Source organism: Eptatretus burgeri, chromosome 13 (genome assembly GCF_056783735.1).
Source record: "Eptatretus burgeri isolate ZD-2024b chromosome 13, Ebu_testis_v1, whole genome shotgun sequence".
NCBI lineage: Eukaryota > Metazoa > Chordata > Myxini > Myxiniformes > Myxinidae > Eptatretus > Eptatretus burgeri.
This window is the reverse complement of record NC_140973.1, coordinates 41,818,461-41,846,413: the sequence shown is the minus strand read 5'-3', so window position 1 is coordinate 41,846,413 and position 27,953 is coordinate 41,818,461. Positions and strand designations below refer to the sequence as shown.

The 27,953-nt window shown below is 43.6% G+C and overlaps 2 protein-coding genes across 8 annotated transcripts in view; one reads left to right on the top strand and one right to left on the bottom strand.

Annotated features, from left to right (window-relative positions):
- Window positions 1-27,953, top strand: part of NBR1 (NBR1 autophagy cargo receptor) — a 129,864-nt gene that overhangs the window by 84,020 nt on the left and 17,891 nt on the right. The window contains exons 18-20 of one of the 4 annotated variants that reach the window (XR_015050709.1): window positions 1,441-1,517; window positions 9,319-9,542; window positions 9,638-10,252. The gene's annotated coding sequence lies outside the window, so the exon portion shown is untranslated. Of the gene's footprint in view, window positions 1-1,440; window positions 1,518-9,318; window positions 10,253-13,299; window positions 13,378-27,953 lie in introns of those variants that run through there. The other 3 variants (XR_015050708.1, XR_015050710.1, XM_085852194.1) reach the window with 3 other exon arrangements.
- The window catches only part of MARS1 (methionyl-tRNA synthetase 1), a 74,517-nt gene that overhangs the window by 41,633 nt on the left and 4,931 nt on the right, over window positions 1-27,953 (bottom strand). For all 4 annotated transcript variants that reach the window (XM_085852190.1, XM_085852189.1, XM_085852192.1 and 1 more), the window contains exons 3-5: window positions 17,657-17,747; window positions 13,839-13,917; window positions 11,726-11,839 (exon numbers count right to left, since the gene is read on the bottom strand). In XM_085852190.1, the coding sequence (XP_085708316.1) occupies window positions 11,726-11,839; window positions 13,839-13,917; window positions 17,657-17,747 (284 nt within the window). The remainder of the gene's footprint in view (window positions 1-11,725; window positions 11,840-13,838; window positions 13,918-17,656; window positions 17,748-27,953) is intronic.

Sequence of the window (27,953 nt, the reverse complement as noted above, 5' to 3'; positions counted from 1 at the left end):
GCCCCGTTGGGCCACTGAATTAATACACCAGGGGGTTGACTCAGCCTGTCATCCTTCCGAGGTCGGCAAAATGAGTACCAGTGTACTGGGCCGGTGTATACCCCGGTTAAAATAGGTGTACCATATCCCTGTGTCATAAGAGGCGACCAGGGTTGTGTCAGGAAGGGCATCCGGCGTAAAACATGTGCCAAATCACGATGCGGATCATACGGATGATCCGCTGTGGCGACCCCGAACGGGAGCAGCCGAAAGAAGAAGAAGAAGAAGAAGAATTTTCCTTGTACAAACAAAATTCCAGATCAAGTTTGAACCACTTTCATCTTCAAGTACAGCAAAGGTAAGAAAACTTTCTGGATGCTCCAGAAAAACAACTCCAGAAAACCAACTTCTGGATGCTGAGCCCGCAGGGGTCAGGGTAGCTGGAAAGCTAACAAATTTTCTCATGTATAGCAATACTCTATATTCATCCCTACTCACAGAAATGGACATCTGCTGTTGCACCACTGGTGGGTGTGGTCTGGAGGGCCATTACAATGTACTCAAAAATTGAGCTTGATCAGCTCCATTACCTAACAAACTAAAACCCATCAAAATATAAGTAGCAAGTTCTCATATATTATTAATGATCAACGACAGACATTTATAGTGGTGGGGTACCCCCACCAGACACCAAAAACTGGTACCCCAAAATTACGCGAGATCAGCTTGTGAGCTAACAACTTGAAACCAGTCTCAAATTGTTCAGCACAGCCCACTGCATCAGAAATCACCACTGCCAGACATTTTCAGTGGTGGGTCACGTGTGCCAGACGCCCCAAAATGGCGCCACCCTGTAAGCTGACCTAGATCAGCTCATGAGCTAACAACTTGAAACCAGTCTCAAATTGTTCAGCACAGCCCACTGCATCAGAAATCACCACTGCCAGACATTTTCAGTGGTGGGGCACGTGCTCCAGACGCCCCGAAATGGCCACACCCTGTAAGCTGACCGAGATCAGCTCATGAGCTAGCTAAATAAAATCACCCCCAGATCGTTCAGCAATGCCCACAATATCAGAAACCAGTACTGTCAGACATTTTCAATGGTGGGATACTCCTTCCAGAAGCCTTTAAAACCCCTTCACGACAGGATAGCAGTTGACTGGCCATGGTCATGGGCAAAGCAATATATGTAATTGGGGTGTTATCTTAAAATCAATGTCAGCATTGAGAAGAGGATGATTGATAAAAACCAGCTCTAGAACTTATAAATGACTGCTGTATTAGATTGATTTGTTCATTTTTGTTCCACTGTTACTGTTAAAGTAGTGGCAGATTTACCTTGTAGAAAAGTGGCGGCATTTTATGATTTTGATCCCTGACAAATACGTATGAAAGAAACTGTATAAGTGTATTTTTTTTTTTCATCTTGTTTGATTACTGCCTACACAATGGATGCAGAAAATACAAGTTCAACATTAGGAGTGACAGTGTCAGAGGAGGTGCCTCAACTTCAAGAAGCACAGTCCCCATCTATGGTTATTTTTCTACTTTATTTTCTTAATTGAATGGAAGAATACACCATCACCAAAGAAACTGATAAGTCAGTATTTGGTAGCACAGGCCCAGGAATCTAGTGGCACCAAAAAGGTATTCATTATCCATCTTCTTAATTTTAGTACAACAGTGTAATGCTACCAAAATGGTGTTTATTTTAGCTCTAAAAAAACTATTTTCACATAGACCCTTCGCTAGAAAACTAAACAGGTTTATTTCACTCATTCTGTGTTCCATCGCCAGTACTTCCTACAATCAGTACCGTAAAGGTCATAGCATAAGCGTTTGAAACCTTTGGAATAGAAAGAGGCAAATGACAAGTCGAGATCAATGAACGTACCATACTATCATTCGACTTAGAGCTAGGGGAGTTGACAATGTGTTAGTGCAACACAATTCAGATATCGTCTCCAGCTAATTAAGGTGTCTTTCTCATTTCATGAAATTGATTGTTCCAGTACCCTGTGTTGCTACATCTGCCAAAAGTCTACGGACGAAGACAGCAGGCTCAAGGCATTCAACGAACATACATGGAGCACAGTAAGGAATGCTGCTACCTCACGCAAAACTCAGAAATCTGATAAGTACTCTGACATCACTAAAAGGATATCACAAAGCAATCAGGAATCAACTCATCGTTATCACCCTTCTTGTCATAAAAAAAAAACTACACTGCCCTGAAGCGCCCAAGAAACGCTCAAACATCCGATGATGCACCCCCTGCCAAAAAAACCAAAAATTCAAACCAGAACCTGCAGTGTCCTCCCAAAAGATGATGATCTGAAAGAAAAATGCTTATTCTGTGGGATGGGCCGAAAAAAGATAAAGGGAAAAGAAGAGCCAAGGCAATATATTAGAACAATGAGTGGTTGTTAAACAATTCGCAATCGCGTGAAGTTCTCCATAAACGAGCGTCTCAAAGGTTTTGTTAGGACTGGTGCTGATCTGATCGCTGCAGATGCATGGTATCACAGAAATTGCCGCTCAAAATTCCTTTTGGAAACCGACAGCCTTGAAAAAAAAGGTTCAAATAGAGTGCTTGGATCCGAAGCCTACACCACAAGCTTGCCATAAGAGTGCCTTTGCCTCTTTGTGTGCGTACATTCAGAGTGAGGTATTTGAAAACCAACGGTCAGTGTTGGTCTCTGCCTTACTTGACATCTACAAAGCAGAGTATACAAGCATCGGAGGAGATCAGGAAGAAGTTGAATCCTACTTAGCCCAGAATTTGCAAAGGAAGATCAAAGATTATTCTGGAGATCGCATGAGAGTGAAGCTTGCAGACCAACGGAAAGGCAATTTTGTTTTCAGTTCATTAGTCTGGGAAGATGATGCAATGGCTCGACTCCATAATGAATCCAAAGAACATGAACAGAATAACAAGTTTTTTTATTTTTTTTTTTTTTTTGTTTTTTTTTGTATACCTTGGTCGAGGCTCGTATGAGAGCTAACACACAACTCACAGCAAGGAGGCATGAGACAAGAGGGGCGGGAGTGGAAGGGACAAATCATTGGGGAACAGACACAGGTGAACTGTGGAAGGGAGAGGGATGGGGATGGGACGGGGAACATGGCGAGGAGAAGATGGACATTACAGGGACTTTCAGGAAGGAAAGCAGGAGAATTGAAGGAAGTGGGCTTGGGTGGATTATCGGGGGTAGAAAAGATCGAGGATTTGGATGGGGGAAGATAAGAGGTGGTGGTGAACAGCTGTTTTGAAAGCCTGGAGGGAAGAATGGGAAAGAATAGAGTGAGGAAGTTTATTCCAAAGGCGGGAAAAAAGAGGAATGAAAGAGTGAAGATGAGCAGTGATTCGTGATTTTGGTAGTTTTACCAGAAGGGGGTTGTTGGCGGACCTTGAGCGCCCTGTGGAAATGTGTTTGGGACAAATCGCAGAGAGAGCAGGGGGGGCAAGGCTGGAGAGGAGTCGGTAGAAGACAGAAAGACCACCGACCAACCTGCGGTGATTGAGTGAGAGGCCCAAAGACTCAGCTTCATTGCGGGAGATGCCAATGATCTTAAAAGCCCTGGTTTCGACAGCGTGAAGTCGAGAAAGGTGGGAGGCAGGAGCACCAGCCCAGAGGGGAGAGCAGTACTCCATCAGGCTACGGACAAAAGCTTTGTAAGTGGTCAGGAGCTCAAGAGGGCCGAGGAAGGACTTTGCACGACGGAGGATTCCCAGTCGGCGACTGGCTTTTGAGGCAAGGTTGGAAATGTGACTTTCCCAGGAAAGGTCATGGCAGATAGTGAGACCCAGAAGCTTGAAAGAAAAGACTTCTTCCAGAGGATTGTTGAGAAAGTGGATGGGGGGTTTTCTAAACGGTCCTTTCGAAGAGACATAGTGAGAGTGTGAGATTTGTCTGGATTGAAAGACATGTTCCACGTGTTGGACCAGTTTGTGATTTTATCCAGATCTGCAGTGAGCGAAGAAGCTGCTGCTTGCCGGTCTGAGGGATGACAGATGGTACGGCAGAGGGTGGAGTCATCGGCAAAGAGAAATAGAGGATTTTCCAGAGAGTCCGAGAGATCATTGATGAAAACCAGAAAAAGAACAGGGCCCAGAACGCTACCTTGAGGAACTCCAGCCTGCACAGGAAGAGGGGATGAAAGAACTCCATTTAGGGCCACACGTTGACTGCGACAGGAGAGGAAGTCTGCGAGCCATGAGTGGAGATGGCCTTGAATACCATGGGAAGAGAGTTTGGTGAGTAGGGCAGGGTGCCAGACTGTGTCAAAAGCACGTGATATGTCCAGGGATACGGCTCGGATTTCCTGTCTGGCATTGAGGACCTCCATCCATTGATGGGAGAGCAGTAGCAGCATATCTAGGGTAGAGTGACCTGGTCTGAAACCAAATTGATGATTGGAAATCAAGCCATTGGAGAAGAGGAAGGATTTCATGTCTGAAGCGATGATGGATTCCATAACCTTGCTGATGATTGGGAGAAGGCTGATTGGTCTATAGTTACAGGGATCTGTTTTTGCACCTTTTATGCAGGGCAGTGATGTTAGCAGATTTCCAAGCACATGGCAGATGACCTTGGGAAAATGAGAGGGTGAATAGAACAGAGAGAGGGTGAGCAAGAGCAGAAGAGCAGGCTTTGAGGACACGTGGGCTGATGCCGTCTGGACCGGTTGCAGAATCTGACTCGAGGTTTGAAAGCAAGCTCTCCACCTTGTCAGGAGAAAAGGATACAGAGTCCAGGGACAGTTGGGTGCGACTGGGTAAAGTGGGTAGAGATAGTGATGGGTTTAGGACACAAGATTTAGCTGCAAACACCGAGTTTAGACATTCAGCTTTATCACGTGTGGAATCAGCAGTGCGGCCATTTGAGGTAAGGGAGGGGATGGAGGGGGAACATACACCAGAAACAGATTTGATTAAACGCCACCAGGATTTTGAGGAGGGAGAGAGGTTTGAGAGTTCAGACTTGAGATGAGAAAGATGTTGTTTTCTGGCTCTCCTGAGGGTAGATACACACTTGTTCCGAGCTTTGTGGAAAGAACTGAGATTGCCCTCAGTTGGGTTTGCTTTCCATGAGGCAAAGGCAAGTTGTTTCAGGACAACTGCCTCGCCACAAGCTTCAGTAAACCAAGGGCGGGAGGAAGGGTAAGACAACTGAACACGAGAGGGGATAAATCTGTGCATGAGGGAGAGCAAGTTTCTTTGAAAGAATTCCCAGGATGAGTTGATGTTTGAGAAAGTAGTGATAGGAGACCAGTCTGTAAGTTTGATGGCTGCTCGGAGACCCTGCCAGTCGGCTTGAGTGAAATGCCAGACTCGACGGCAGTGAGGTGGTTCTCTGATAACAGCCAGAGAGATGTCCACTTTAACAAGGACGTGGTCAGAAGAACCAATTGGAGCAAAGGAAGAGCAGCAGATATTGTCAGGGAAATTTGTCAAAATCAGATCCAGAAGAGATGGAGTACCATTGGTTGAGATCCGGGTCGGGAAGTTGACCGATTGAGTCAGTCCCAATGAGTCGCAGAAAGCTTTTGCTGATGTCCCATGGCAGGTGAGAGAGGTACCCACACCTAGCCAACTGGCGTGATGACAATTGAAGTCGCCACATAAGAGGAAGAGAGAGTTTGGATGAGAAGATAGAAGATGGTCCATGTTTTCGGAGAGTGAGGTGTAGATGGAGTCATCACTGTTCGGTGGACGGTACAGTACACATATAAACATGAGGTGGGAGTGGAGGGGAAGCCGAAGCCAGAGGTATTCCTGGGGGTGTGGGGGAGTGAGAGCAGTGCAGGGAGAGTGAGGAATAGAGTCTTTGATGAAGAGAGCAACACCTCCACCAGGACGAGACTCAGGTCTGTCATACCGTAAGAGGGAGTAACCAGGGAGAGATACTTGGGAGTATCGTTGCGTTGCGATGGACAGCTCTGCATCTTTGATCCCAGATCATGACACTTCCAAAAACTAGGACACCAAACCCAGCTACAGTACAGAATCTAAAGGAACATTCCCCAGACATTCCCAAACAGTTAGACCTGTTCTTCAGGAGTCTTCTTGGTAGCCAAACACCAAGCTTCCGTGGAGCGCATATGGATAGCCTTGACAGCAAGGTGACTTCAATGGCATCAGATGCAATTTTCAATGTTACACGCGGGACTGTCAAACCATGGAAGCACACAGCCATGGGCCTTGGTTTTGCTTCATTGACAGGATCCGAGCTGTCATTGCAAATTTTGAACAGGGCTGGGTACAGCATCAGTTACAGTGAAACCAAAGGTTTGGAGACTGAATTTGCATATTCTGTGGAATCAAGTGACCACAGTGCACCAGATGGCATTCAGTGGGATCCACATCTAGCCATTGCCTCTGTCTGGGATAATAATGATGCCAATGAAGAGACGTTAGATGGCAAAGCAACGCTGCATACAACTGTTGGCCACACCTACCAGAATGTCCTGCCAGATGCAATGGGTCCAAATGCTAATATGACCGACTTCCGAGAGGGAAGAAACAGATGGAAATTTGTGGGGGCTGAGCGTGAAATCCTGCCATTTAGAAAACCTCTGAAGACAGCCAAATTTGTTTGCGCCACAACATCAACAGCCGAGAATATAAAAATTCAGCTGAAACCCCTCGACCTATATTGGTTTTGGAGGTTACATAATGGGGACAGACACTCCACTACACTCTGGATTCATCAGTAAATATATGAATGACACATTGCCTCTACAACGCATTTGCTACATGGATCCAATATTGAGATCACCAACGAACAATGATGTTGTGAGGGAGACGATGATCCGTACATTGAGAGTTGCAGAGGAAACAGGGCAGGAGTATGCCGTCGTAACCTATGACCTTCCTGTAGCTTTGAAAGCATATTCTATACAAGAAATTGAAAGGCCATTGTTTAACAAGTTGTTGATAATGCTTGGCAATTTCCATGTTGAATTAGCTTTCTATACAGCGATTGGAAACCTGATAAATGAAAGCGGCATAGAGAATATTCTGACTGAAGCCGAAGTACTTGCTGAGGCGTCGATGGTTGGGTTCATAAAAGGCAAAAAGGCAAATTTTACAACAGATGTACCCGAATTCATGAACTCTTAGCAAATGTTTTGGAGAAGAAGATGTACGAGTGCTTTGTTCTGGACTTGTCATTAGAGGAACGTGAGGAATTTCATGCAGTGATGAACAGAGTCCCTTCTGATCCAAACCTGATGGAAGCTGCACACATTGAAGACCCCATCATCTTGCAACATCTTCAGAAGTATGAAGTATTCTTCCACAAGATTCTTGATGGTGACCATGGACCAACAGCACAGTTCTGGGGAATTTACATCTTCCTCATCAACCATCTACAGAGAGAGTTGCAGAGGTGCGTTAAGACTAATGATGTCAGTGGATACATCAATGTCTTTCCATCAGTACTGGATGTTTTCTTTGGTTTACATCGCCCAAACTATGCCAGATGGGGAACACTTTTCCTTCAGAAATTACAAGGTTCTGACCCTAGATTGCTTGCGGTGCTTGAAAACGGTGCATTTTCCATGAGGCGAACCAAGAAGAATTATAGTAAATCTGCTGTTGATCTCTCCCTTGAACAGTCTGTCAATCGTGACTCTGGATCGAGCATGAAAGGTATTGTTGCTTTCCTTAATTCAGAAGGCGCTGTGCGGCATTGGTCACTGACCATGACACAGAGGGCTATGGCTGTCACAGAATTAAGAACATTTGCAGGAATTGAACTTGGGGAACATGCAGCTTCTCAATGCCAACCCTTCAGGACAAAGAAAGACAATGACCATATGGCTTCTCTAAGTGAAAATATCGATGCATCCTGCAATCCTTTCATTGTTGAAGCTCCAGCTTCCTTGGTGAATGTCACAACTGGACATGCAGCATCTAAAGCTACTGAGGAATATCTCCTGACAACGCTGAAGCGAGGCCAGGAGGCCAGGGAAAAGTTCCGAGAAGAATGGGAGGGTAATAGCGACCGGTTTCTCCAGCCAGTGAAGCGCACAAATGTGCAGAACTTTGCAGCTGAAAATGTGAAGAAGAAAACCAAACTACCGGCCATGCAGAAAGCCATTACGAATGCAGAAAGTCTGCGGGATATGTTTGTACGCATGATAGTGATTATTGCAGAAAAGATGGGTTTTGACCTTCATAATGTCCTCACCTTCCCAATCATCACATATCCCCTGTCACTAGCACACTGCGATGGATCACATGTTAAAACAGAGAAAGCGGCCTTGTTGAGGAAGCTTGAGGCGATGCAGACAGAGCCAATCATTGAATCAGCTCTACCACATGATGACTATGGCCAGGTCTATGATGGTGGATTACTTCTGCATTCAGTTGTCTCCCAAAACCAACATGGGCGCGTCTTATGCATCGATTGCCCGCACAATTCTATCTGTCGTTTGCAAAGGGAGGGCAACTGAAGTCCATATCCGCCTCGACAAGTATATTGAAAACTCCATCAAGGACAGCGAGAGAAAACTGAGAGGAGCTGTCGAGCTGCAGTATACCATCACAGGACCTGACCAGAAAATCCGTCAGAGTGGGCAAAAGCTGCTTGACAATGGAGTGTTCAAAAATGAACTTGGGAAATTTCTCCTCCAAGAATGGAAGAAAGACCATTACTGGAGTATCCACAAGGGGAAAACAGTAGTTGTTTTCTATGGTGGCGAGTGTTTCCAGTATATCCCTGATGAACTACAACCAACGATATCTGTCTCAAATCCAGCACATCTCCAAGGTGACCATGAAAAGGCAGATACCCTCATCGCCTTCCATGTTGCTAACATAACGGCCAGCCACATCATCGTGAGGGCATCGGACACAGATGTATTGGTGATCCTGCTAGGTGCGATTGGACAGCAGCGACCAGAGGTTAGGGCCATGGTTACTATCATCATGGATTGCGGTATGGGAAACCACCAGCAATACATCAACATATCGAATATCGCAGCCATCCTTGAAGCAACCAAGCCAGGACTCCCAAGGGCTCTCCCTGGATACCATGCCTTTATGGGATGCGACTTCACGTCAGCCTTCTACAGGTAAGCAAAAAAAATTGGCCTTCAGCAAAGATTCAAATGAAGTCTGCTGTATGAGAGGGAAAACTGGATTTGTTAAAATATTTCAGATTTGAAATAAGAAATCGAGTCAGCATTGGTTTAGGGCATGGTATCTGCTAGCATAATCCATAGGAATTGGAAATCATACAACGCTTGTACTCCTATTGAATTAAAATGTTCCTAGATTCCTCTTTGTGGTAATGATTTTCTCATGCAATGAATTATTTTTTTCAGGAAAGGCAAAGTGAAACCCTTCGAAATCATGAAGAAAGAAGAGACTGGCCAATTTGTTGATATGTTCATCGGCATGGGAAACATAGTTGAAGGTGTTGATGTTGATGTTGATGTTGATGTTGCTTCGGAGTTCGTCTGCCAGATGTACGCACAAAGCAAAACCAAAGATGTTGATGAAGCACGATACAAAAAAACTGTTGGATATGACTGGCAAACTTGATCAGGTAAATTAGAGTGGATAGAAAATTCATTCCTGTAGTATTTGAATAAAATTTCATTCATTTTCATGGCACTAACCATACCCTTTATTGCATTTCAGGAGAATCCACTCGCAAACATCAAACGGGTTGACTGCACACTGTTGCCACCTACTCGCCGATTCGCCGAGCTCAGTATGTCAAGACGCTGTGGACCCATGCCACTGCAGCATCTCCTGGTGATGGTTTGTCCCCCACAAATTATGGATGGTTCACAAACAAGGACGGCAGACTGCAACCTATTTTGTTTGAGGGCCCTGCAGCTCCATCTAGTCTCTGTGGCACTATGGACAACACAGATGCAGGAACAGAGATCGACAGTGACAGTGATGAAACGATTATAACTGGAATTGATGAAGATCTTCATGAACCAAGTGATTCAGATGATGAACCATGGAGTGAGGACTCTGATTCAGATCAAGATGATGAAAACTTGATTGACACTGAATAATTGATATGACTGATAGAAATGATCATCTTTTCTTCTATCTTCTCATGAATTGTTTCATTTATCTCACTTAAAACCATATACTCAAATATCATAAGGTTTCAGAAAGCTCTTATCCAAATGGATGGACCTCCATGTATTCACATGCTGTGTGCTCTCGTATTCCTAAGATTGACTGTTTAGCACAACTTATTTGTCATAGAAATAAAGCAATAGTTAATACGCTTAATTTCTTTTTCTACTTGATATTTTCTTTTTCTACCTGATTTTTAAGTTAGCTCATGAGCTGACCTCAGACAGCTATCAGGGTGTGGCCATTGGGGTGTCTGGCAGGGGTACCCCACCACTGAAAATCTCTGGCAGTGGTGATTTCTGATGCAGTGGGCTGTGCTGAACAATTTGAGACTGGTTTCAAGTTGTTAGCTCACAAGCTGATCTAGCGTAATTTTGGGGTACCAGTTTTTGGCATCTGGCGGGGGTACCCCACCACTAAAAATGTCTGTCGTTGATCATTAATAATATATGAGAACATGCTACTTATATTTTGATAGGTTTTAGTTTGTTAGGTAATGGAGCTGATCGAGCTCAATTTTTGAGTACATTGTAATGGCCTCCTAGACCACACCCACCAGTGGCGCAACGGCAGATGTCAATTTCTGTGAGTAGGGATGAATATAGAGTATTACTATACATAAGAAAATTTGTTAGCTTTCCAGCTACCCTGACCCCTGCGGGCTCCCGGTCTATTACTGAAACTATTGGAAGAGTAAGGAAGCACTTATCAACTCACAGCCATTAATTCATATATTTATAGGGTCGCACGGTCATGAAGCATAGTAATATGCAATCACTCTTCAGGCCATTTCTACAGGTTTAGTGTTATAATGTGGTCATTCAATGCTGGCCCTCAAGCAGTGATCGAATATGTCTCAGATTGGTTCAACTGGGTATGAGGTTGCTCCGAGATTTTCGACGTGGTTATCCTCAAACTAATTCCTAACAGACAATGGAGAATGGCATGCTGCGTTAACATGCTGGCAGACTCAAGGACTCGACCATCGTATTGCACCTTGCAAACCGAGTGGTGTAGCATTGTCCAAAACGTCACAAATTAAATTCTTTTTTTATTTTGCAAGGTCGGAAAATTATGCAAGTGCAGTTTGGGCGAGTCATTTCGAGTTTCAGAGTGCTGTCCCCAAATGCAGTGTATATCTCCAAAAGTATTTTCCAACATTTTCTGTTGTTGCTTCTTCTGGAAAACCTTGCAGTTGAATGTAAAGATAAATAAAGCTCTAGATTTAACCAACAGCATTACTCATCAGGTGCATGTATGTGCATATGCCCCTATCACACGACAAACTAATATCCTCCTAGTTTCATCAAATTTTTACCCGTAATGAGCTCTAAAACACTGTAGGTGCTCATCCACTGTAAACCTCCTCAAATCATGAATTCAACTTGCATTAACAACTTTCCTTCCCCTCTTTCGTTTTTCTCCCTCAGCTCTTTCTTCTCCTTTATCATTCCAAGTCATCTATACAACCTGTGCACAAGAACTCTCACTTCTGCTACCCTTGTCTGCATGTTCACCTGCACATCAGGTGTTGCATAAGGGAAACCACTAATAAATGCAATGCCAACATGCTTAAAAAAAAAATTTTACAGATGAGGTGGTGAGGTGGTTGCCACGAGGTACATTTACCCCAATAAGGTAGGGACTCTTCCCACAGTTCAAAGCTTGTTCCAGTTCACACAACGTTTCTCCAAGTTCTTTGTACGACCCGTCGGGTTGTGTAAGAATGCTGCACACAGCAGGCTGCACACATCCAAAGATCAGACAACAATGATCAGCATTACAAGGGCCCTTTGGCAAAATAAGTGAATAAATAATAAAAATGCAGGCACTGTGCATTCCCGGTTTTAAAGAGTCATCCAATATGTCAGTTACCGTTATTCAATCATTCATTTATAACCGGCTTCCAACATAAACATTTCCTTCAAATAGATAGTGTAATGCTGGTTAAATACAATCAGCCATTTCCGGCTCACCGCAGCAACTCGCGTCTATAAACAAAACACGAGATCAGATTGACTCCAAACTCATGTGGTTAAATGTCCTAACATGTCTCATCATTGCCCATCATTTGGTCCATTTGATGGAAAAGGTTCACGTTTCATTCCGATACGTATTGACATACGTCATTTATGTCATGAACGCAGAACATGTCTGAAATGCATAAAAAAACCTTATCAACTGCAAAGCAAAACAATCACAATGGTGGAATTCCAGGCCGCAGACACCATGGCGATAATGAAAGGCAAAAGCAACTGTCCATATCAGTGACGTGGCATATTACATGCAAACATGGAATTCGGAATGCTGCCGGACAAGGCATCACTCATTTCAAGCTCAAAATAAAGCAGCTTGTTAAACTCGAGTTTGTTAGAACATTCAAATTGACATTCATTTTTAAGACTAGAACTACGTTGTCGATGGCACACCATCGCATATTCCCGCGTGCACTGCTTTGTCCCATTAACGCTAGGTGAAATTTTATCTTACAAAATGGATTGACTATTCTTTTCTATTTGATGTGCTTTATGACCAATACTTACTATGTTTACTAAATCAGAAGTCATTGCAAGCATGTCAACATTTCATGAAACATTAATTTAACACTGTCCAGCAATACAGAACTGTGCATAATATTAATTATAATTATTCAGAATCAATTAGATAAATACAGTAAAACCTGTGACTGTTTGTCACTCATGGGGGCCACATAAATAAGTTCTTTATAAAAGAATTTACCATGTACAATGGTAAATACACTTAAAAGAAAAAAAACAATAAGAATTTTTTTTATCGACCCCCATGACCCAACCCCTCTGGCCCGGCCCCTCGGGGTCATATCAAAAATCCAAAAGTGCTGTGCACTTCCCCATACATATATCTACTATGTCCCAACGTTTCAAGTGACTATTTCAAACGGTGTAGGAGGAGTTACAGGGTAAGACAGACGGACGTACGGACGGACGGCGGAGACAATCACAATATTCCCGCTTTTCTTCGAAAGCACGGGAATAAAAATAATAATAATCATCATTATATATAAAATGTTCGAATCTGAATGAATCACATTCATCAGAATGGTTTTAGATAGCCTAGTAGCCTGAGAACATGATTCAATACAAACAGATTGTATGGGTTTGAAGGTAGTGTTCTGCTTTTAATACATGTCCATTCTGATTGTGATGTACCATACTGTGTTACAGAGCGGAGGGCTGCCAAAGCAGATTATTGGCAAGGGTTATGCGGTGTGGTTTGTCATTGCCTTCCCAGCAGGAATTCGGGTAAGAATTTGTAATTTGAACCATGATGCCGGTGATAGCTTGCTTGCTTTTCACGAATGACCAAGTTGTGTGATCTTTAACGTCCACACACTAACGCCGGCAGACAGGATGCCCGGTTTAATGTCCATCCAAGGAACGCCACACACTTTTGATGAATCACTCTGCTTGTGAAACACCAGGATGACAATTTATAGCTGGATCAAGAAGGATTCAAACCCAGGCGAGACAGCTTCAAGACGAGTGTGCATACCTCCAGGCTATTCTGCCAACCCAATGTCCATTTCACCACCACATGTTTTATCAAACAACACGCACGCAAGTAAGCACGAGATTTAAATTAGCTTTGATAGATATGCCAAGCGAATAAAGATAGAATACAAACAGAGATGAATTGGAATACAGAAATACATTTTTTTGGTCTTGTCTGCCAAAGGACATTACACTTTCAAAACACTGTTTACCTGAAGCTTTGTTACATCCCACTCCATCCATTGCTCATCCTGTTTGCTCAGCACTTGTCCTCCAGCTTCATAAAAGAACCTGCCAAGGTAATTCATCCACTGCCAAAATCATTTCAAAGTTGTATGAAAAAAACAAAATAGTTTCCAAATAAAGTGACAGCCCTGGATCCCAATCCAACGTTCCAAAATATATGGATGGTCCATTCATTTTCAGGCTTAAGTTCACTTCTTTTTTTTCTATACAAGTTTGAAGCTCATATAACTTTTTAGATGAGGTGATAGAACACTAAAATTGAAATGAGCTGCCAGTCGTGGTGATGGGGAAAAGACAACTAGATATCTGCAATCACAAAGGGTACGCTTCCACCAACTGGGGGAGGCTTACCCTTGACTATCACCCATGGCTTAACCTTGGCCAGCAATGCATTGATGGCCATATTTTGTTCAGACCACGATATGACCTTGACCTTCTACATTTATGGATGGAGTGTAGATTTTAATAAAAAAGTGTCCCCATCTCATCTATCGATAAAACTCAACATCATCAAAATCAGAGTAAAATTATTCAAGTTATGATCAAAAATGTGTTTTTTGTTAATTAGGTCACCATTCGAAAAAAAATAAGGTCACGGACACAAATCAAATATCAGGTACACAACTTCAGTGCAGGTACATGATTATGATGCAAAAACATCATGGAAGACCAAGCTATCTGAGATTTCACATTGGCAAAATTGAGCAATGACAAAAAAAAAAAACTAGTTTTTTGGTTTGTTTGTTTTGTTTTTTCAGACGACCATTTCACCGTGACCTGTAACTCGGAGGGGTATCATGTAAATTAAGCGTAAATGTGACTTGCTCTCGGCTATCTAGTGAGGGCAATTTAGGTCCAATTGGACAAACCTTGGTCAAGTTTTTGTGCAAAAAAGTTAAAATGTCTATGATTGGGTCATGACCTTGAAAATTATGTCAAGATGAAAAAAGTTATGTCAACCCTGAAAAGTTTTATTCCCATTATTGATGCAAAATTTCATTCTGAAAGTCCCGTTCAGTTCCGCTTTCCAGATTGGACATTAGCAGAAAAAAAAACCTGAGAAAAACCTAAATGGTGGTTTAGTTCTCCTCAGGGTGCAAGACCTCAACCTTTAACCCGAAAAGGTAAAATGTAAATTAAGTGTAAATGCGCCTTGCCCTAAGCTATCGAGAGAGGGCAATTTCGTTCAAATCGGACAGAATTTGGTCGAGTCATGGTGAGAAATGTTAAAATGTCTATAATTAGGTCATGATCTTAAGAATTAGGTCAAACACCCTCTTCCCAACTCAAATCTGGTGCCTCCCCCTGCCCACTCCCAAGTCTCATCCTACCCTCTCTCCACCTCTCCCCTCGCCCTCCTTCCCCATTCCCGTACCTGTTCTCATCAACTCTCCTCACTCTCAAAAGCAACCTTCATTCTCTCTCTGCCCCCCCCCAAGCTTCGCTCTCACCTTCTTAACAGCTCCCCCCTCACTTCTTCCTCTTACCCCTCTCCCTCTAATTTCCCTCCTTACTCCCCCTTCTCAAAGCCCGCCCCCCCGGTCACATCCACAAAACTGCCTCCTTCCCCTATCCTCTCTCTTCCCACTCATTCCTCCACCTCTTCCAGTCTTTGACTTCCCTCTGTCCCCTCTCTTATTACTCCCCACTGTGCCTCATCGCATCACCACAGAGCCTTTTGTCCCCCTCCTCTTCATCTGGCCCTCTCCTCTACCACTTCAGTCATCCCCCACACACTGTCAACAACTCTCCCTACCTCCCCACTCCTCCCTCATTCTACCTTCCCCCACACCCAAAGCCTTCTCCCCTCCCTCTTCCTTAACAGTGTGGACTTCAAACATCCAGGGCCTTCACTCTAACTTGACAGATCTTTCCATACAGGCTGCCACTGACAAAAGACATAATCTGCAGAACAGAAGCTTTCCTCCTTCAAGACACCTCCAACTCCTTAGTATCTCTCCCTGGTTACTCCCTCCTCCATGACAGACCTGAGCCTCATCCTGGCGGAGGAATTGCTCTCTTCATCAAAAATTATATTCCTCATTCTCCCTGAAATGCCCTCACTCCCCCACACCGCCAGAAATAAGCTCTGGCTACGGCTTCCCCTCCAATCCCACCTCATGTTTGTATGGGTACTGTACCGTCCACCCAACAGTGATGACTCCATTTACACCTCACTCTCCGAAAACATGGACCAACTTCTATCCTCTCGTCCCAACTCTCTCTTCCTCATATGTGGTGACTTAAATTGTCATCATGCCAGTTGGCTAGGTGTGGGCACCTCTCTCACTTGCTATGGCACTTCAGCGACTCATTGGGACTGACAATCGGTCAACTTCCCGAACAGGATCTCAACGTACTCCATCTCTTCTGGACTTCTGGATTTTGACCAATTTCCCTGCTAATATCTGCTGTTCTTCCTCCGATCCAATCGGTTCATCCGACCATATGCTTCTCAAAGTGGACATCTCTCTGGCTGTTAATAGAGAACAATTTCAGCATCGTCGAGTCTGGCATTTCACTCAGGCCGATTTGCAGGGACTTCAAGCAGCCATCAAATTTCTATACGGGTCTCCCATCTCTACTCTCTCAGACATTAACTCATCCTGGGAATTATTTTGTATTCTGGCAACCCCCTTCGAGTGAAACTACCAAAATCAAGAATTACTGCTCACCTGCACTCTTTCATTCCTTTTTTTTCCTGCTTCTGGAACAAACTCCTACACACTTTTCAATTCCACTATTCCCTCCAAATCTTCAAAACAGCTGTTCACCACCATCTCATACGTTTCCCCATCCAACACATGATCTTTTCTACCCGTTAATCCACCCCATACCCAACTCCTTCAAATTCCCTGCCTTCTTTCCTGAAAGTCCCTGAAGTGTCCATCCTGTTTATCCATGTACCCCACCCCATCCCTCTCCCTTCCACATATCTCTTAATGTCTCTTCTCCCAACTGTTTTGTGCTTCCCTCTCCTACCCCTAATCTCTTGCTCCCTTTGTTATATGTCCTGTGTGTTCGCTCTGAGACGAGCCTCGATAACGTATAGAAAAAAATATATTAATTTTTTTTTTTAATGAAGTCAACCCCACTTACATTCCATTCACATTACCGATGCAAAATTACATTCCGAGTGTCCCAGCTGGCTCTGAGATACAGCTCAGAAATTGATATAGTTTGAAAATTTGGAGTGTTAAGAGTACAGGAAGAAAACAAAAATTATAAATGATGGTTGTACTGCTCAGGGGTCTAAGAATCTCTGTGGTACAATTAAAAATTGGGGATGCCAATTGTAGAAACAAACCTTCCCCTATGCTATAGGGGAAAGACTTAATAAGCATGGGCAATGGGCATGAATGAAGAGGAAAGAGAGGAGAGGAAAGGAAGGGAGGCATAAATGAGGAGAGGAGGGGAGGGAACATGGTAGCCTCCAATTATGTGGGTTGGGTAAGATCAGGTTAATGGGGGTAGAAAAGATTCTGGGTATCGATGGTTAGAGAGAGGGGTAATACGAGATGGTAGTGCACCACCTGCTAGAAGCCCTGGATAGAGCACGGACCAACAACCATAGGTTTGTAATAGTGCAGGCTTTAATGGACCCAATGGCCACCTCCTGCCTCAAAGTTCCTCTTAAGGGAACTTGTATTTTATAAACATGGCTAACAAGCATATCACTGATCCCCAAAAACCACTGTACAGTAAAAAGTCACAATAAGCCTCGTAGCACTACGAGCACAAGCATGTTTTGACAATGGCAAGGACATTTCTAAAATAATATTACCTGCAGATGGCATTTGGAGAAAACAATACTTTGTTCTCCGGCAGAACAACTACAGGCTGTTGTGGACGGCAAATCGATTTTGCCACACCATCTGCAGGCAACACGATGTGGATGGCAAACAGTGTTGCCCCATGTCAAACAAATGGCATCACAACACACTGCACACGCATCGTACATCACACCACACCATGTTCCGGATGCACATGATTCTCCCAGCAGATTTGGAACCCAAAGGCAAAGACATGGCCGCCTCAACAGAAATTCACTGAAGTTGCATTTTTTCTGATGAAGGAGAAAGTAAGAAATTAAAAATAGGAAACAAGAACGAGTAATCAAAGATTGCAGACCCTCGTCCGGACTCATTTTGTGTGGTTTGACAGTACGGATTTTATAGATGTACTCGCATTCTAATTTTATCATGTGTACTTTGTAGATATACTTACATTCTAATTGTACATACTTTGTAGAGGTACTTGGTTGAAAAAAAATAGATTATGGCCTACGTTTGCACATTCTGTGCGGATAAAACAAACAAACAAACAAACAAACAAGAACGATGTTGTGCATAGCACGATACTTGCAAAATCCATAAAATTAAATTGGACCTTAAAAATAATTGGTGGTTGAATTCATTCACCAAATATGCAAATACTCTTCAAATTTAAAGTAAATTGGATGAAAATTAAGGATTTTAGAAATCTCACCTAGGTTGTTGAACTTTGGCCTATGTTGACTTTTTGACCTCAAAACAATAGGCTTCCTGCTTATGCTGAACTCCACCAGGTGGTGAAATTTTGTGAAGATCGAATTAAAATTGTGACCTGTCGGCAATTGACAGACAGACAGACAGACAGATGCAACCAACCAATATACTTGAAAGATCTTCGTTTTTCACAAATAAACAAACGGACCCAAATGCAAAAACCCTCTCCTCTGGAAAGGGTAATAAGATCAAATAAATCTCAGTCTAAGTTCCAGTTTATTTCCCCATTTTTAACAGCTCAATAACCTGTAATTGTATGAAAGGTAAAATCACAATTTGATGTTCTGCATACAAAGTGGCCTTTAGTACCCCAAAATCATGAAGTGAAAAATGGGGTGAAGCAATTGGTTCGCTTTGTCTGTCTGTCTGTCTGTCTGTCTCTGTCTGTCTACAAACGTCAGTTTATGATCGAAGAATGACTTAATTTCAATTGAATGGTATATTTTGAACACAGATCAGAGAATGTACCTGCAGCTGAGCAGGACTTTGGCTCTGAATTCGACCTGATCACCCATGCGCAGAGTAGTTAGACTTATTATCTTGCCAAAACGAAGTTTTTGCAAGATATGTTAGTCAGCTTGTATGTTTTTTTTGTTTGTTTGTTTGTCTGTAATCACGTATAAAAAATTCTGCAGAGCACAGTTATCATTGGAAATTTTTGTAACTTCGCATATCAGAGGCCTATAGAGGTCCCTTTCAGTGCACAAAATTTTGAAGGTCAAGGTCAAAGGTCAAGGTCACTTTGTCGCAAATCAGGGGAGTCGACGAAACCCTTATTTTTTGAGTAATTTTGATCGGATCGTCTTCAAACTTCATGGGAATATAGTTCATGGTCTGGCGCTCAGCTGATTAATTTTTGGTGGCGATTGGCCTTGACCTTCATATGTTTTTTTTGTTGTTTTTTTTTTGTCTGTAATCACGTATAAATCACTCTGCAGAGCACAGTATCATTGGAAATTTTTGTAACTTACCATATCAGAGGCCTATAGAGGTCCCTTTCAGCGCATAAAATTTTGAAGGTGAAGGTCAAAGGTCAAGGTCACTTTGTCGCAAATCAGAGGAGTCGACGAAACCCTTATTTTTTGAGTAATTTTGATCGGATAGTCTTCAAACTTCATGGGAATATAGTTCATGGTCTGGCGCTCAGCCGATTAATTTTTGGTGGCCATTGGCCTTGACCTTCATGGTTAGCGCCAAAGGTCAAACATATTTGACCCCAAGGTCAAATTTTCAAGTTTTAGGAACCATATCGTGTAGTACCTCAAATTGAACACCTCGATGAGTGCTTTCTAGATATGTCAAGCTTGAGACATTATGACGTCATTTGGTGACGTTAGGAGGCAAAAGCATATTTTTCATGGTTACTCTGTAGAACGATTCTCATCGGAATCTCTCGTAGGCAGATATTCCTCAAGGAGTCGCTCTTGGTGGATAGCAGCTCAGTTCACCTCAGTGTGACCTTAAATAAGTCACACGTGGTCACCTTTTGGCAAGATACGGGTCACCCTGCGGGTGACATTGGTTTATTTTTTTTTTTAGTCTGTCAGTCAAACAAAATTGAAAATCATTCCAAACAGGAAACTTACCATTTTTTAGGGACGTCATAAAGGACACATACAAAAAACACGAATAACTAATGTAACGTGTTAAATAAGGTAGTGTACAAGATGCTGCATCAACAGCGGTAAAGCTCAGCAATTTCATTTTTCTTCTATCTTTAAAATCTGAATTTATTTCAATTGAATTATATATTTGAACACTGGAGAACACAAATCACCTTATTGGCACTTTCAAAGACCTTCCATTAAGGGAAGGAAGGGATGAGAGGAGAGGAGGGGGGAACAGGGTAAGTGAAGAGGTGAGGGGAAAGGGAAGAGGGAGGGGAGAGAGGAGGGAGAGGAGGCAGAGGGGAGGGAGGGGGTTTGTGGAGGGGAAGAAAGGGGGAGAGGGGAGAGGGGGGAAGAGGGGATCTGGGGGGGGGGGGTAACAATTGCTATGTTGCCAGATTATGCAGATTAAATTTAAAGTGCATTCGTTAGAGGTGGGGGGGGGGCGGGGTAAAGTTTCTTATTTTGAAGAGTATATATATACTTCATGGATGCCCCCAAAGAGCAGTATCGAGGATTTTTGTCAAATGGAAAGGGTCTAATACATCTGAATGTACAAAATTTTCAGGGATGATGAATGGGAGATTAGTATTCTCCAATTCCTTCACATGTCCTGTTGAGCCATGTGAATGCTATGCCATCTTTATCACTGCTGAGACCAGGTTCACTGTTTGAAGGAAACCTTGCAGAGAAACACTAAATTGGTGTCATTTAATCCTCCGATTTTTGTACACAATACTGTTTTTACCCATAATTGGTATCTCACAATGGGCATGTTAAAGTTTATGATTCGATATCTTTTCTACTATCAACATGCACATGCTGGTTGTAAAGATGAAGAATCTCAAATACTGTACTGCTTCCATTTAAACATGCCCAAAAATTATTTTTTTAATCCCTACTTACCTACCCCCATTCATTGAACAGCAAGTTCCTGGAAACCCAACATTTTTTTATGGGCCGAAGTTTCAAACCCTTTGCCTAATTAACCCTAAATCACTTCAGGAGCAAATAATTTGTTTAACAGGTTACAAAATAAGTGTCATCGGTTTCACCCATTTATAATCAGTGGTTTAACTTTAAAAATTAAGCTCACCCACTTATCGAAGTGGTTTTAAGGTGCAACTCACTTGGTCAACCAACAAGGTTAACATGAAGACCATAAGGAGCTTTCCAAAGAAGTCAGACATAAAGTGGAGTCGAAGCACAATTTCAGGAGAGGATTATAAGAAGATTTCAAAAGTTACTCATTTCACCGAGTCCAGTGAAATCAATCATTAAGAAGCGGAAGACACATCATACCACCCAGACTCTACCCAGATCAGGTCATCCATCCAAACTCAGCAGCAGGGCGAGCAGGAAACTGGTTTGGGATGTCACTGTAAATCCAATAATGATTGAAAGCTCCATGTCTGAGATGGGGGTCAGTGTTCATCAATCAACAATGTCCCGTTCTCTTCACAAAGCTGGCCTCGATGGAAAGGTGGCAATAAAGAAGCCATTACTGAAAAAGACGCATCTAAAAGCTCATCGAGTTCACGAAAAAGCATCTTAATGATAATGCAGGCATGTGGAGAAATGTTTTATGGTCAGACGAGACAAAAATTGAACTTTTCGGTCTAAATCAAAGCGTTACATCTGGTGCACACCGAACACTGCACATCACCCAGTCAACACCATCACTATTAGCAAGCATGGTGGTAACAGCATCATGTTACGGGGCTGCTTTTCATCAGCAGGGACTGGTAAGCTTGTTCAGATATAAGGGACAATGGAAGACACAAAGTACAGGAGAATCCTTGATGAAAACCTGCTCGATTCAGCCATGAATATGAACCTGCGTGGGAGATTCACATTTCAGCAAGACAATGATCCAAAACAAAAAAAAAAGCTAAAGCCACACTGGAGTGCCTGAATAAGAACAACATGAATGTTCTTGAGTGGCCCAGTCAAAGTCCTGACTTGAACTCAAATGAACATTTATGGTGAAACTAGAAGATTGTAGTCCAGACGATCCCCAAACTTGGCAGAACTAGAGCAATTTTCACATGAATAAAAGGGAAATATTTCACCATCACTCTGTGCAAAGCCGGTGGAGATTTACCCAAAAAGATTCATTAAAGTCATTGCCTGAGAAAGTGCTTCCACCAAGTGCTGACCGAAGGGGTTGAATATTTTTACAACCAGTAAATTTTGATTTGTACATGTTTTTTGCAGGTATTCCTGACATGTAACCTCCTTCAACTACAACAGTGTTTAGTTTGATCTCTTCAGTTATTAATAAAAAAAGTTCATTTGGAATTTTTTTTCTACACAATCTATCTATAATTCCAGCAATGTGTGTGTGTGTGTGTGTGTGTGTGTGTGTGTGTGTGTGTGTGTGTGTGTGTGTGTGTGTGTGTGTGTGTGTGTGTGTGTGTGTGTGTGTGTGTGTGTGTGTGTGTGTGTGTTTGTCTGCGACCGCCGTTTCTCGACGACCGCCGGTCCGATCTGATTGAAACTTGGCATGAATATTGCCGGGGCCCCATAGATGTGCCTTTTCGAGGTTTGATGTCGATCGGACGAGCGGTTCCCAAGTTACGGCCATTTATCTGTCGACCAATGACAGGACATGGTGCTATGACATCACAATTAATGTTTATTTATTTATTTATTTATTTTTTTACAGGATTGACGGTCCGATCTGATTGAAACTTGCCAGGAATATTGCTGGGGACCCGCGGATGTGCCTTTGAGGTTTGATATTAATCGGTCAAGTGGTTCCCAAGTTACGGCCATTTATCTGTTGACCAATGACAAGACACGGTGATATGACGTCACGAAAGACGTCACAATTAATGTTTATTTATTTATTTATTATTTTTGCACGATTGACGGTCCGATCTGATTGAAACTTGCCAGGAATATTGCTGGGGACCCACGGATGTGCCTTTGAGGTTTGATATTAATTGGACGAGCAGTTCCCAAGTTACGGCCATTTATCTGTCGACCAATATCTGCGAGAGAGGAGACGGGAGAGGGGGGGATGAGAGTGGGGGCGAGAGAGAGGGGCGAGAGAGGAGGGGGAGAGAGGAAGGGCGAGACTAGGGGGGATAGAGGGGGGACAAGAGAGGGGGAGAGGGGGTAAGAGAGGGGGAGAGAGGGGGAGAGAGGGGGGCAAGAAAGGGGGGAGAGAGGGGGAATGAGAGTGGGGGCGAGAGAGAGGGGGCAAGAGAGAGGGGGCAAGAGAGAGGGGGCAAGAGAGAGAGAGAGGGGGCAAGAGAGAGGGGGCAAGAGAGAGAGAGGGGGCAAGAGAGAGAGAGGGGGCGAGAGAGAGAGGGGCGAGAGAGAGAGGGGGCGAGAGAGAGAGGGGGCGAGAGAGAGAGAGGGCGAGAGAGAGAGAGGGTGAGAGAGAGAGAGGGGGCGAGAGAGGGCTACACATACTGTCACTCACCTATGGGCACGCACCTACGGGCCCGTACTAGTTTATCTAAATGTGGCATTATTGGAAGAGGTGAACATTTTTGCACGCCATTGTAGGTTAGGTAATCATTTCCCTTTTCTTCACGTTGAGTTTTCTGTTTCATTGATCATGGAGTGACAGAAGTATGGTGCATAAGTAGGGTGGAGAAGGAGAAAGTGATGGGAGATTCAACTACGATAAACGACAATACCAGCTAAGAGAAGTTATCATGCGATTGGTCACATTGTGCTGTGCACAGCATTCAGCGTTTTATCCTCCAGCGTCAAGAAGATAAATTGCCCTCGGCACTCGTGCAAGCATTGATAGTTGCAGTTATATAATTAGATCAATGTTTTATAAATGTTCGGTTAAGGAAGCCCAAAAATGCAAACACATGCTTCATGCGACCAATGGACATTTCCGCAATGTGTAGGTAGAGTCCCTTTATAGAGAGAGTAGCGACATAGAGGGTCCGGAAAAATCTAGTCACGTGATTGCCTGGAGCCATTTTGAGTCCATCGCGGACAGGATCGGATGCATATCGGTCAGCGTTTTAACGTTCCTGCTGTACGCAGAGTTCTCATTCGTGTTTTACATCGATTTTACGACAAAATGACAGGTTGTTGTGCCTTTGGGTGCACAAATAGAACGGAGAAGGGATTCAAGATGTATAGATTTCCATCAGATGCTAAAAGACAGAAAATCTGGGAGAACAGAGTCAGTTGTGTTGGATGGAAAGCAACTTCTTCGTCAGTTCTCTGCCAGGTCAGTGTGATGGTGGTGATGGTCCCATATGCGTATACTTGTGTGCTGCGAGTGAGACTGGCCTTTGCTTTGGCTTTCCAGGCTTGTTATCCATTGCTCGTGGATTAATTAGCACTTGAAGGGGAAGGCATCTTTATTTAAAATTAAGTTTAAGTTGGAGTTTTTGAGCTAGATCAATTAACATAGGGTCTAGATCATGTCTCCAAAGTCAGACTCATAGTCAAAGTCAAAGTCAAACGAAAGTCAAAACAGAGACGAATGAACGGAGAACGGGTCCGGGCTAACTCGACCCACTGACTAACACGGCCCACTCTTTAAAGGCAGAGTTAGGGTCAACAGTAACCCTAATTCTGACCCGAACCCTAAACCCTAAACCCTAACCCTAGCTTTTAAGAGTAGGTTATACCAAAGATTTAAAATCTATTGGTATGGGTGTATACTGCCAGATCTCAGGATATTAAACAGGTCAACACCCCATAGAAGCATAGAAGGGAGCCCATCTAACTTCTGAGTGTAGAATGGTCGGGACTGGCTTTTACCTTCGGGGGGGGGGGGCATGCATTGAATGTGTGAGGACATTAACTTGTGTTTGTGTGTGTCTTTTAATTTATAATTTGTATGTGTGTGCATTAGTACATGCGTGTGTGTGTGTGTGTGAGAGAGTGAGAGTGAGAGTGAGAGTGAGAGTGAGAGTGAGAGTGAGAGTGAGAGTGAGAGTGAGAGTGAGAGTGAGAGTGAGTGAGAGTGAGAGTGAGAGTGAGAGTGAGAGTGAGAGTGAGAGTGAGAGTGAGAGTGAGAGTGAGAGTGAGAGTGAGAGTGAGAGTGAGAGTGAGAGAGTGAGTGAGAGAGAGAGAGAGAGAGAGAATGAATGAGGAGGCCGGGTGGGGTGGGCTAATCTATTTTTGGTGGGATTAATATATGATCAGCAACTTGCAGCAAAGTTTAGATTAATAATTTAAATATGAAAATTAAACAAACACAAATATATACACACACACACGATAAACAAGGTCAAGCAACTGCAGAAATACAAAGATAACTCTTAACATTGTATTGTACATGTACATGTATAAACAAGGAGGTGAGAGTTCGAGTCTCGCTCTCGCCTCCCTGAAATTAAAATGAGGCTGAAATAAGCAGCACGTGGACTTGTCTAGTTCATTCCTTCTTTGTCATGGTTCTAAAAATGTCTGTGACTGTTAAATCACAATCAGCTCTGTGAATTTCTTCTTTATCATATGGCTCTTAGTTGTCATAAATCTTCTATTTTGTCATCTTCACATAATTTGTTCATTATCAACATGGAAAAGACCATTCCCATCTCTCATACATAGAGAACATAATGGAATACACGGTTCAATGCACTAGTGCCATACGGCGGCTCCGCACACGCACCGCACTGAATGGACTCAAAATGGCGTCAAATCGTAAGTTGTCGCTACTCTCTCTATAAAGGGACTCTATGTGTAGGATGATGGCTTCCCTTTCAGAGTACTCCAGCAGCGTTGGAGTAGTTCGTCATCCAAACTGTGGAACACACAAACCTGGCCAAAATTCATGCCAATAGCAAAAATTAGTGTCCAATTAATCATCATGACATCTGATTTAAAAGCCTGTCTGGAATGAAGATGAAAAGCAAGATGTAGAGCTCAATGCAGTGGTTCTAACAGGGACAGTTTTCTCATGGGTATAACGGTAACGGGGGGGGGGGGGAGGGGGAGGGTTCATTGGGTACAATATCAGCCAATTATTTTTGAGGAAAACATCGACCTAAAGGTCAACATCTTAGGTGAGATTTCTAAAATTCTCAATTTTCATCACATCGACTTGAAATTTGAAGAGTTGTTGCATATTTGGTCATCGACTTCAACCACCAATTATTTTTTAGGTCAAATTTGTTTTATGCATTTTGCAAATATCGTGCTCTGCACGATGTCTTCTTCTTGTTTGTCTGTCTGTCTGTCTGTAGGATATCTCAAAGTTGTGGACGGATCCAGATGAAATTTGGTGGGCAGGTTAGGTGTGCGAGAAGGAAGAATTGATTTGATTTTGGTGAAGATCCGAATCTGGATCTGATAAAAAAAAATTTTAATTGATTCTTCACCATTGAGATACGGCAAAATTAATATATAGCACGATATCTCAAAAAGTTGTGTACGGATTCGGATTAAATTTTGTGGGAAAGCACGGTGTGTGACAAGGACGAACTGATCAGATTTTAGTGAAGATCGGGATCCAAATCCGACTACTAGAATTTTTAAGTGATTCTTCACCATTGAGAGATAGATATTTCAAAAATGTTTTGGGCCCAATATGTTCTCGTGGATCAGGCATTACGGGGCGGGGGTACGCACTCTACCGAGTTCCCTTCCAGTTTTGTTAAATTGGTGTGGTGTTGATGTGGGGCAGCCATGATGGGCTAAAAGCCTCCACCTGTCTAATTTCCTTGTGTCCCATTGTTTTACATTATTGTGTCATGTGGGAATTAGTTAGGCAGTAATTAATTAACTAGTGGTATTTGGGTAATGTTGTCAGGAATGTGGAGATGACAAGGACTTGATGGGCCGAATGGCCTCTTCTTGTGTCTGCGTTTCGTCGATCAACCAACACCAGCACGAAATGACATTTAGAGAACATTGTACTTTACGGTAATTCCACATATCGACGGTCCCCTGTGCCAGTGCGCATGCGCAGCCTGACCCGGAGCCAGGGATGTTGTGGGTGTTTCAACCTGTTCAATACTTGTTTGATTATTGTCGTTCCACGCTAATAAAGTGGTCGAACAAATTGAACTCTGTTCTTATTTATAATCAAACAGCTTGATGCAGTCGAGTAAAGATCGTCGGTGCTGAGGAGGACACGACTGGGTGAAAACGGACCACGAGAACGTCGACAGTGAGTTTGGATTTCTCGGGTACTGTACCCAATCTTCGCCCCCAGGACACTGTACACACGTGTGCATCACCGAAAATAGAACGTTTACTCCAGAATAACTGTTCCTATGGCGCCGGTGGAAGCAGAGTGCCCGATCGAGGGTTGTGACTATATGGCTACACACGCAGAGGCGGCAGTGGTGGCGGCCATGTTGAGTATACACGCCACTGTGCACGTCGCCGCCCCAGGGCGGCGAGCTCGAATGCCAAGATGGAGAAACTCAAGCGTCCCTCCATAGCACTGGCCGGAACGGGCGAGGCCTGGTCGTACTTCATAACCCGCTGGGGCGAATACAAAACAGGTACTAAGCTTGTCGGACCTGACATAGTCGCGCAGCTACTGGAGTGCTGTGAGGAGGAGCTGAGAAAGGACCTCACTCGCGCGGCGGGTCGGAGCCTCGTGGGCAGCGATGAAGAAGACGTCCTCGCCGCCATGAAGGCGCTCGCCGTCCGGACGGAGAACACGATGGTAGCTCGAGTGGCCCTGTCTAACATGCGGCAGGGACACGAGGAACCCGTCCGGTCGTTCCACGCCCGCATCAAGGGGCAGGCGGACACGTGCAAGTATGAAATGAAGTGCACCAAGGCGGGGTGCGATCAGGTCAACGACTTCACCGAAGAGATATTGCGCAACGTGGTTGCCCGTGGCATCGCGGACCAAGCAATACAACTTGACCTACTCGGTGAGAAGAACCAGGACATGCCATTAAAGGACATGATAGAGTATATCGAGGCCAAAGAGTCTGGAAAACGCTCGGCATCGCGCCTGCTTGACACTCAGAGCACG